Here is an 11568-nt window from a genome sequence, read left to right as displayed (position 1 = left end):
GAAACTCACATTTTAAATCTTCACATTTTATTTTTTTATTTACCTTGCTGCTTTAAGAATTCTACACTTTAAAATAAAATACTATACTTTAATGTAGATAAAGCAACACTATAATTTTAAAGATCTTTGTAGTTTTTGTTGTTTAAGAGGTAGATATTTTAATTTTCCCAAAATAAAGCTAACAATTACATAATAGTATATATCTTTAACTTTTATAAATGGAATTATTAAAGTAGGCCTCAAAATAGTGCTAGGTTAGTTTCAGAATAATTTGGTTTATTTACTTGCTTTAACAAAGATTATTAATTAAAAGTAAACTTAATTTTAAACTGGAAGTGTTTCCTGTTAGTTAAAATAGAAAAATGTTTCCAAGTGAGTATTGTTTATGTGTATATTGAACTTTTAAGAATGTTAATTGTTTCCCCGGAATACACACAAAGGCTTGGTGATTGTGGTTGACAGAAATTCTTCAAAAATAGGATGTAATAGGAATATTGGATACTTTGACCTTTAATTGTAAGTTTTGCTTTCTATGTTTTTTTTTAAATTCCAACATTGTTGAGCAATTAAGCATCCTCTAGTAACTGAAGGGGGGGGGGGGAAAGTGCAACAAAAGTCTCTTGCTTGCAGTCTGTCATTCTAGACTGTGACATTTGAAAACTGAACATTTATCTAGATCCCAGGGGGAAATTTTGTCTGAAAAGTCACTTGATAAAACACTCAGGATGCAAGCAAAAAGGATAAAAACAAACATTATGTCAGAACCTGAACCTAACTCTTTTTTTAACTTAAAAGTTTATTATAAATAAATTATGTTTTTCATGTGAGGTTTGCCTTGCAAGATTTGCTTTTGGAGGGAGAAAAATTCTCTATTTTTCTGACTTCTAAATTATTTTATAAGTTACCTTACATTATAATAAAACATTTTTAAATAGTATATTCAAATTTGAACTCCCTTTATGGATCCTTGATAAATAATGAAGGCCTCTGTGAAGGAGAAAAATAATTTTTCCCTAAATGTCCACCATATTTCTTTTTTTTTTTTTTTTAAACCCTTACTTACCTTCCATCTTAGAATCAATAATGTGTATTGGTTCCAAGGTAGAAGAACAATAAGGGCTAGGCTGTGGTGGTGAAGTGATTCACCCAGAGTCACAAAGATAGGAAGTGTCTGAGGCCAGATTTGAACCCTGGATTTCCTGTTTCCAGGCCTGGCTCTTAATCCACAAAGCCAATTAGCTGCCCCTCGTCATATTTCTTTGATAGGGATAAATTCATCCAACCATATTCAATATATGAGAAAATTAAAATTATTTAAAGCTGCCTTTACTCTGTCACTATTCAATTACTCTTGATCTCCATGTAATCTAGTTGCTAAACCCACCACTCTTCTGAATCTAATGATCTCTCTTTTATTTTAAACCCTAACCTTCCATTTTGGAATCAGTAAGTATAGATTCTAAGGCAGAAGAGTGGCAAGGGTTTGGCAATAGGGGTTAAGCGACTAGTCCACAGACACATAGCCAGGAAATATATGAGCCCAAACCTCCCTTCTATAGGCCTCACTCTCAATCCACTGAGCCACCTAGCTGTCCCCACTAAAGGTTGCTAAATCTAGTTGTTTTTTCTCAGTCCTTAACCTTCTTGACCTTTTTATAATTTTCATCACTGTTGACTACTCTCTCCACTCTGATATACCTCTTCCTTGGAGCCTATTGCATTGTATCCTCTGATGGGAATAGCTCATGCAAAGACATGGAAGTGAGATATGGAATGTGGAGTTTGGTAAGGAAACAAGTAGGCCAGGGTCACTGGAATGTATAGTACATGAAGGGGACAACCATGAAAAATCTAGGGAAGGAGGCTCCATTCAAATGTCAGTCAGGAATTCATTTTTGAATTCTGTCCTTTGGGCAGGCAACAAGGCCCCATGGCCACATGTGAGCTGTTTTTGGGGGAGGATAGGTTAGAGAGAAGAGAGACAAAAAAACAGGGTTGTCAGCTGGAAAACTCTAGCAATAATCTCAGGGAGAGGTGATGGAGGCCTGTGCTAGGACAGTTAACATGGAAGGGAAAAGGGAGGAAACAAATGCCAGGGGTATTTTGGACTCAGAATCAATTTGGCACCTGGTTATCTGGGGGATAAAGCAGAGGAGAGTCTGGGATGATGCTGATTTGTAAGATTGGAGGACCAGAAAGATGGCTACGTGTAAAGGGGCTGGACGGCGCCTTTAGAAGAAAAGAGAGTGAGTCCCATTTTGGTCAGGAAAAGTTTGAGGAAGTGAGAGTGTGGCACAGGCAGTCTGAAACAGGCCTGGAGTGCAATAGAGAAATCTAGGAATTAGCAGCAGAGAAATAACCACCAGAACTCCATACTTGAGGGAATCACAGAGAGAGAGCCCAGAGAGAGTGGGGAGCCCTGGGGGCCACCTGCAGTGACCAGAGGAGGGGACGAATGACGATTCAGAACAGGGAAAACCCCACCAGAGTGGTTAGAGGGATAGGTAAGGAAAGATGTTGATGTCAGGGAGGAATTGAGAAAGGGGGACATTTTAAGGGTTAACAGGAGGGAATTAAGTATGCATATAAAAAAGACTTATCTTGGGAGGCCTTCTTTTCACCAGACTGGTGCAGGAGAGAGAAAAAGAGATGAGTGAGAAGGGAAGAGAAAGGAATAGACACCTATATAATGCCCATTACGTGCCAGGCACTTATTTCATTTTATCCCTGCAACAACCTTGTGAAGATGGAGTTATCATTCCCCTTTTTACAGTTGAGAAAACTAAGGCAGAGCACAATTAAGTGCCTGGCCCAGGGCCACACAGCTAGTAAGCATCTATCCCCGAATTTGAACTTGGGGCTTCCTGGCTCCGGGCCCGCTCTATCCAGTGTCACTTACTGGCTTTGGATCCAGTCAGCGCCATCTTACTATTGCCCTGAATGTGGAGGCAGGAACAATTTCAGGTCCTTATCTGGGCCTCTCTGGATGCTCTTAGGGAGATCCTCCACCCCATCTCTCTACTCTCCCCTCAGCGATCCACGTGACTCCGCCTCCTTCCTGCTCCTGGTGCCGCCTCACCTCCCCTGTCTCACCTCCTGGCCTCAGCTCTGGCGACGCCAGCTCCTCCCTCCACCACCTCCCGGCCTTCTGCTCTCTCCCATCCCTACTTGGCCTACTTGTGTCTGCGCTGTATTCCTCCCTCGTGCTCCGAGGTGGCCAGAGGCAAGTGAGCAGAGCGCTCGGACTGAGCTAAATGATGATCTCAGCCACTTAGGAGCAGGGTGACCCTTGGCAGGTCACTTAGCCTCTGCCTCAGTTTCCCCAGCCGTATAACCGCAGTACCTCGGGGTTGTTGTGGGAATCAAACGTGATCCTATTTAGAAAGCCCAGATCAGCGCGGGGGCCTAGGGCAGACCCTCCCTCTGAAGTAAGTCCCGCTGATGCACCTCCCCGCCGGGCGCTGTGCTTGTCCTTCCTGTTCTGCTCCTGCATAGGGAGGTCCGTGTCTTCGGCCTCCCGAGCTCTAGTGAGCCCTGACTGGGCCTCCTGCCTCCCCCGGGAGGTCCGAGGCCCTTCCCAGACACCACTCTAATGGAGCCACAGTGTTCTCATCCTCATAGTCCAGGTGCTTCCCAAACCGGCTTCCTTCTACCTTCTCCTCCTTATCTCCTGCCCGGCCTCTTGTCAATGTCTGGGGAAAGTGGGCTCTTCTCTCACATTCTCGTCTGATCTCCAGCCCTCCCGGGGACCTCCTTCATGGGGCGGGTCCAACTCAGTTCCCGCGGCACCTCCCTAGCTTCTCTGAGTGAAAGGGATCCCTTCTGCTGTCCTTTCACATGCCTTTGTGGACCCTTTCTCTTCACCGGTTACCTTTTATTCTGTATAATAATAATAACCTGGATAGAGCACCTTTTGTGTGTCAAACGTGGTGCTAAGTACTTTACGGATATCTCACTGGATCCTCACAACAGGTAGCTGCTATTATCTTCATTTTTACAGATGGGCAAATTGGGGCAAAAAGATGTTAAGTGACTTGCCCAGGGTCACACAACTGGGACTTATCCAAGGGCACATTTGAGCTCAGGACTTACTGCCTCTAAGCCAAGCACTCTCTCCAGACTAGTTGCCACGTTTTATATCTGCACTATAGTTAATATACCTAACCTATCCTATCCTATTTTATTGTGTCTTATCCCATCTGTATTCTATATTATAGTTATTTTGTCTGTTTTGCTCTGTTCTTCCCACCCTGGGGCCCCCAATTTAAATGGAGAGGTTTCTGAGATGAGTATTTTTGTCAGCTCTATCATTCTATCTCAGGGCCTAGCCCAAACCCTTAGCCATAGTAACCCCTTAATAAATTGTGATTCCAATTGCACTGGAGTTTGAATTCTAAATTATTGTTTTTAAAATTAACGTGCTTTATTACCTGTTTTTGTCTTGAAGTTTGGTTATTTCACTGGTCTGATCTAAGATCTGTTTTTCCAGTTTATTTGTGGAAAGAGAATGTTCCAAAAGCTGAAGTTCAAGTCGGGTTGTCTGATTCAGTACCTAGATAAACAAAAATAAAATGCAGAGTTTTTTTGACAATTCTACCAAAACTAACTCTCCTTTTATTAATTTTTTATTCCTAATAATGGGAAAGTATTACTTAAAAGATTACATATTTATACACAGTTTCCCATATGAAATATTGTCTATTTTTAATCATTCTGATACTGAATCAATGAAATACTTTAATGTAGTATTACTTTTCTTACTTTTAACAGAGAAGATTCAATATAAATAATATCTGTTTTCATTGATTAGTGAAAAGTTTTACTAGTTCTGTTTTGCTTATAATGTTATGGCACCTAGTTGGTGAGTAGATATAGCACTAGATTTTGAGTCAGAAAATCCCAAGTTCAAATTCAGTCTTAGAAACTTTCTATATTACCCTGGGCAAATCATTAAAAAAAAGGAAGCTTAAGGGAATAAGCATTTATATAGCATTTACTATCTGCAACCTTGCATAGTAGGTGTTGTGATGATCACTCTCTTAGCCCCAGTTTCCTCATCTATAAAATGGGGATACTTCTCTGGATTGTTGGTAAGGATAAAATAAGATATTTATAAAGCAGTCTGCAAATCTTAAAATGCTACATAAATGCTATTATTATTATTATTATTATTATTATTTTCATGACTAGCATGTCAAAATGATTTCTGAGTTTGGTCCTATTTATGGTTTTTATTTCACTAGAAAAAAAGTAAAAATCTTTAGTGTAAACAGATACGTTTAGAATATATAAAAAATTTTACATTTGAATAACAGAGTGAATTGAATTTGAATTTAATTAAAATGATGAGAATTTCTTTTATTGGGAAGCTTATATACATTTTTTCAGCATTTCATTTAAAGTACTTCTCACATTTTTTTTTTAGCCAACTTCTTTAAGAAAAATAAAATAAAACCCTCACCAATTAGGAAACAATAAAATTGCCATAAAAAGTGGATTTTTTTTCTGCTTTGTGGGAAGTTCAGATGTATATTCTCTAGACAATATCACTTTTCTCATTGTATTCAAATAGCTCTGAAGACTTTTTAATTCATCAGTATTTGGCTGCTGTTGGCAGGAAGAATTGGTTACTCACATCCTCTCAGTTAATGGTCATTCAGGACATGATTTCACACTTAAGTGTAATTCAGAATTGTTGCCAAAGAATATGTCCTTGAAAGAGCAATTGTTTGGTTTATACCTTCATGTTGTTAGCTAAACCCTTAGCCTAGTCACAGAGAGACAATGTAGGTTTCAGGGATGGTCTTGTACTTCAAAGCAAAAAGGGAGTACATTGATAACATAAAAACCTTATTGTAAATGAATAAAGCCATTCAAACAATAGTTTTGCTTTTGTTATTGACACCTGGAATGTAGATTTAGTCTACTTCTAATTTGGGCCTAAACATTTTACCTTGTAGATTTTTCAAGGGAAACGGGAAATCATACCATTTATTAAAAGTTTCAGATTCTATAAAATACATATCTGTTTTTGGTATAAGATCAAGAAATTGTGATTGATTTTTCTACTTTTCCATATCTGAAAGATATATAAAAAATTCACATTAGTAATATCTTTAAAAATTTTGTTCCTACTTCTTGATGAATGCAAACTATTCAAGAATTTTCACAGTGATTCATTTCTACCTGTTATTTGAGTTCACAGGTTCATAGTACCCAGTCTTTCCTCATCACCTCTGCTGTTAGTACTCTCCCTCTCATACTGCCTTACATTTAACTAGGCAGCTAGGTGATGCAGTAGACAGTAGTCTGGAGTTCTGGAGTCGGAAAGACCCAAGTTCCAAGAAAGCCTCAGACACTCACTAGGTACATGATGGGCAAGTCACTTAACCTGTGTTTGCCTCAGTTTCCTCATGTGTAAAATGAAGAAGAAGAATAGCACCTCCTCACAAGGTCGTTGTGAGGATTAAATAGATATTATTTGCAAAACACCTAGCAGCATAGTGTTTAGTACGCTGTAGACATATATAAATACTTATTTCCTTCCCTTCTCTTTATTTTCATGGCTCCTTCTCTCTTCTGCTCCAATCTCTGGTAAAAAGGTAGTTCATACTGTTGTGTCATTTGGATGAATTGTCTTTATATACATTATCCTAAACTTACATTGAAATAGTTTTGTCATTTCTGTGTTCCCATATTTCTGCTTTTCTTAACCAAAAGCATGGTGTGGTAAAAAGGTTTGAATTTAGAGGAAGAAAACCTAAGAATAAGTCCCTATCATTTCCTGTGTGGCCTTAAGTGAATGTTTAATTTCTCTGGGCCTCAATTCCTTATCTGTAAAAATGAGGTGTTTGGGCTAGATGGCCTCCAAATGTCTTTCCAACTCTAAATCTGTGATCCAGTTATCTGTGATCTCAAGATAATTTAGTAATATCTATGAATTTGGAGAATTCATCATGTATTTTGTTTCTTAGAACATTTGTAAAACTTTTCAAAATAAAATAAGACCCAGCCCAAGTTTTCGAGTCCCCTGTGTTGGTGCTTCTCTTCCAAAATATGTGCCCCACTTTTCCTTTTATATATTTCTTTTCAAAAAACAAACAAAAACCCCTTACCTTCCACCTTTTTTAAACCCTTACTTTTTGTCTTAGCATCAGTACTGTGTATTGATTGGTTCCAAGGAAGAAGAGTGGTAATGGCTAGGCAGTAAAGGATAGTAACATGCCCAGGGTCACACAGCTAGGAAGTCTCTGAGGTCATATTTGAACCCAGGTCCTCCCATCTCTAGGCCTGGTTCTCAATCCACTGAGCTACCCAGCTGCTCCCAGTTTTATATCTTTCAAACAATTTCCTCACTATGTTAAAACATTCCCTGTAGATACCATAATGTCATTTAATTAATCAGCATTTTAAAAGTTCTGGCCTTTGTGCTAAATTCTGGGAATACAAAGATTGAAAGTGTCCTTAGCCTTCAAAGAAGCTTAACTTAATTTTGTATGTGAATGTAGTGGTAGGGGAAGGTAAAATGCAAGATGTACACATATATGTAAACACAGAATAAAGGCATGGGGTTGCCTTCCTGGGCATCAGGACATTTTTCATGTATGTAATAAGCTAAATTTTCAAAAAAAGACTTTGGGGTAGTACCTTTATCAATTTTTTAAAAGTCAAACCTATCTGGATTCAAATTTGGCTTCAGATACTTCCTAGCTGTGTGACCCTGGGCAAGTCACTTGAGCCCCATTGCCTAGCTGTTGCCACTCTTCTGCCTTGGAAGCAATACACAGTACTGATTCTAAGACAAAAAGTAAAGGTTTAAAAAAAGACATGCCTGTAATTTCATGGTAAAGAGATCTCTGGCTAGGGAAACTATCTATCTAGGCTCTGAAAGGTGAGATGAATTGTCCAGTGCATGTCAGAAACAAGAGAACTTCTCCTGACTCAAAGGCTAGCCCTCAACCAACTAACCCATTCTGTATTTCCAATGACCTTTATAGCATCTAATTCAAGAAATCCCACTAATCTGCATGGTTTTTTATTGTCTCAAAGAATATAGATAGATTAAGTGAATGATAACTTTAATCAAAATCCTACTAGTTGCTCATCCAAGATGAGCCCTCAGGTGTGACTTCTAGGTTTTTTCTTAGAGATTTAAGTTTATCAATCAAATGTTTCCCTATCTTAAATATGAATGTTTGAATGAACATTTTACCCATAAGTAAATGAATGAACAAATGTTTCACCCATAAGTATACCACCTGATACTTGTTGACTTTCCTTTTTTAAAAACAACAACAAATAAAAACCCTTTCCCCCCCTAATTTGTCATATTTGTTCTGGGTACTATTTCTAGTTTTCTCCTAGAAGCAAATCTTTGGTCAAATAACACGCTAGTATGCCAGTTAATAAACTGGCCATAGTAATTAGCCAAGATGGAGAGAATTTTCAACTTTTGAGCTTAGTTGGGTCAGATTTGGATTTTAATAAGGCAAGGTTGAAAATCTTAAAAACCCCTTTTGGGAGCTACCTTTTTTTTTTTTTTTTTTTTTTTTTTTTTTTACCACTCAGCCTGAAAACATGGTGATAGTGTGGAGTATATTAAAATATGGTCTATGAGTGTTTATTTATTTAAGTAATGCAGAAATTATTAGGACAGCCCACTTTAAATAGTGATTTTTTAAATTACACAAAATAAATACACATTTATTGTCATCAAATAGCCATGTAATCATGTTGTTCAATCATTGCAGTTGTGTCTGATTCTTCATGACTCCATCTGGGGTTTTCTTGGCAAAAATGCTGGAATGGCTTAATATTTCCATATTTAGCTTATCTTACAGATGAAGAAACTAAGGCAAATTAAATGAGATTGTCCCGGGCTTCACCAGGGTTAAATGGCTTGTCCAGGGTCCCATAACTAGTATGGAAGCCAGATTTTAACTCAGGTCTTCCTGACTCTAGGCCTGACACTCTATTCATTGTAATTAAAGATTAGTAATTTGCATATGAAATCATTTAAACATTTTTCTCATTTTAATCAGGTTTTAATTAATTTCCATTTGTTAAAATCAATAGAAAGTTATGCTGCATCATCTATGCAATAATATTATTATAATGACCAAGGCATTTGTGATTAGAATTTCCTTACTTACTTGGGCTTCAACATCTGTTAGTTTACGTGTTTGCTCAGCTGTTTGATTTAATAAGTTTGTTCCTATTTCAATCATTACTGCAGTCTGGTTCTGTACAGCATTCTGTTGCATCTCTACCATTTCTTTCTTCATATTGTCCTGGATATAGTTCTCAAGCTACAGTAGAAAAAACATTAAGTCAGTCAGTCAGATTTTTTTTTTTCATTTTAGCCTTAAGAGCTCACATGATCATAAACCTTGTTCTTAAACATTTATTATAAAGGCACAGATTTAAATAGAAGGCACCTCCACAGTCCAATAGTCCAACCTCTTCTTGCTCCAGTGAAGAAACTGAGGCCCACAGAAGTGATAAGAGCTGATCAAGATCACACAGGTAGAAATAACAAAGCCTTCCTTACAAAAAAGAATAGCAGTTTGGAACCACCATCATCTTACGATCCTTTTCTTTTATCATCACAAATTTTGATTTACTATAGTTTGAAATCTTGCCTCTTCAAGGCCATCTTCAGTTGCCTTGTTTTGGTCTGAACATTTCAAGTCATTGAATATCATTGAGTTTCAAGTCAACTGCCTATTTAGGGGCGACCTCAGAAATATTCTAGTTCAATACTGACCAACATATGACTCTCTTCTCTAATGTCCTTCATAGAGAGAGAGGGGGGTCATGACAGTTTTTTCAAGCTTTGGCTGAGTTCTGAAATCAGTTAGGAGTTTAGAATCTTGAAGAAAAGTTTCAGTTGGTTCTGGGATCTCGTGGAGAGAGTGTCAGACCAGCTGAGCTGCTTCTTTGCCTATCTGAAGAATTGAAAATTGAGTCTAGCTTTGGAATATTTATTTAAGAAATTGTTAGTTTAGATAAACCCTTTGTATCTCCATACCCTACCTTATTTCCTACCTTCCTTCCCTGCCCTTATATGTCTGTGGAGTGAATAAGGAGAGAAAATCAGAGAGTAGTTCAAATCTGTGAGGGTTTAACTATAATTTGGTAGTATTTTATCTAGAGAAGTTAGTTAGTCATCATCTTATTCCCTTTAGATTTCAAAGATCACCTTGAGAGCTGAGTTAAGGCAGGACCTTGCTCAAACCCCATCTTTGCCTCCCTTCCCCCACCTGAGGTTTCTTTAAACAACTGTTAGGGCTTCCTTAATCCACTTTTCCTGAAAAATCAACCTGAGAAGACAATAAACCCTTTTGTGTTTCCACAGACCTGTTAGTTACTTTGTCAGTTAATTAGTAAGAAAGGGAAGAAGAGGGAAAGAACCAACACACTCTGGGCTTGAAGGTAAGCCTGGGTATCCATTTTGAAGGAAGGTGTAACTTCAAAACAAGTCCCTTCCTGTGAAATTAACTAGAGCCTGTAGTTAATTTCAATTCAGTCTATTTCTCTCAGTTTGTCTTTAGTCTAAGTCCTAGTCTATAAACCCTACTGTCTTTGCCTGTTTAGATTAATTCCTCCTCTCCTTGAAAATCTTTGTTACCTTTAGTGCTATACTTCCTGACTTCAGCCCCATATTATATCCTGAATCTCCCTATTCCAGCTTACCTGTAACCTATATTACTTATCTAGCAAGTCCCTGACAACCTCCCTTCAAAATCCCTTTTTACCACACACCTTTCCTCAAATTCTCCCTATTACACCAGCCTCTACTTGAGGTCTTCTTGGAAACTTACTAATTAATGTCAAAATGAACAAGAAACCTTGTTTGTCGTAATATCACATCTTTTTTCCAAATTGGAAACAAAAAAGATGCAGTGCTTTGGAAATTTACTATGCGTTTCCAGATTTTGTAATGACAAAAATGTATTTGGTTGAAGTATTAACTTCATAATACCTTCTTAGATTAAAATAACCCTTTTTGTACAATTATATGATAACCAAAAAGCCTTTTGACCATTAAATGGTAAAAAGAAATATCTAGTTTCAGAGCCATTCTGTACTTATTTATGAGAACAAACTGTTTTCTTGCCAACCCTAAACCTCTGACCATGCCTTGGCCACCTTCCTGCCAGGTTTTTTGTGTTCATACTTACCCAAATTAATATTAACATTGCTTCTGGAAAAGGTATGTCAATTGCCATATGATTGTATTTGCCAACCCTGTGACAAAAATATCCTTTACTGATCACCACTCTCCCATACGTGTTGACTTTTCTTGTTAGAAGGTGAACACCTTAATGATAGGGACAATCTTATCTTTAATTTTCATCCCCTGTGCTTAGCACAGTGTTTGGCATATAGTTTATATTTAATAAAGCTTTTCCATTTATCCATTCACTATTTTGAGACTTAAGTTGTTTAAAAATTAGACTGAACTATTAAAATTATGTTCAGTTCTATTTCTGAAAAATTGAAACATTAGACTTAACATTTGATTGCTATATTGGTTGTACATTTTCCCTCTTAAATCATCTTTGA

The 11568-nt window shown here is 37.5% G+C and overlaps 2 protein-coding genes across 3 annotated transcripts in view; one reads left to right on the top strand and one right to left on the bottom strand.

Annotated features, from left to right (window-relative positions):
* The window catches only part of MCPH1 (microcephalin 1), a 306661-nt gene that overhangs the window by 153276 nt on the left and 141817 nt on the right, over window positions 1-11568 (top strand). The gene's annotated exons all lie outside the window — the stretch shown is intronic.
* ANGPT2 (angiopoietin 2) overlaps window positions 1-11568 on the bottom strand; it is a 75023-nt gene that overhangs the window by 17449 nt on the left and 46006 nt on the right. Inside the window, exons 2-3 of one of the 2 annotated variants that reach the window (XM_044663597.1) lie at window positions 9153-9308; window positions 4431-4552 (exon numbers count right to left, since the gene is read on the bottom strand). In XM_044663597.1, the coding sequence (XP_044519532.1) occupies window positions 4431-4552; window positions 9153-9308 (278 nt within the window). The remainder of the gene's footprint in view (window positions 1-4430; window positions 4553-9152; window positions 9309-11568) is intronic. The other variant, XM_044663598.1, reaches the window with a different exon arrangement.

This window comes from Gracilinanus agilis, chromosome 2, assembly GCF_016433145.1.
Source record: "Gracilinanus agilis isolate LMUSP501 chromosome 2, AgileGrace, whole genome shotgun sequence".
In the NCBI taxonomy this organism is placed as follows: Eukaryota; Metazoa; Chordata; class Mammalia; order Didelphimorphia; family Didelphidae; genus Gracilinanus; species Gracilinanus agilis.
The sequence above is the reverse complement of the archived record's forward strand: the minus strand, read 5'-3'. Positions and strand labels throughout refer to the sequence as shown.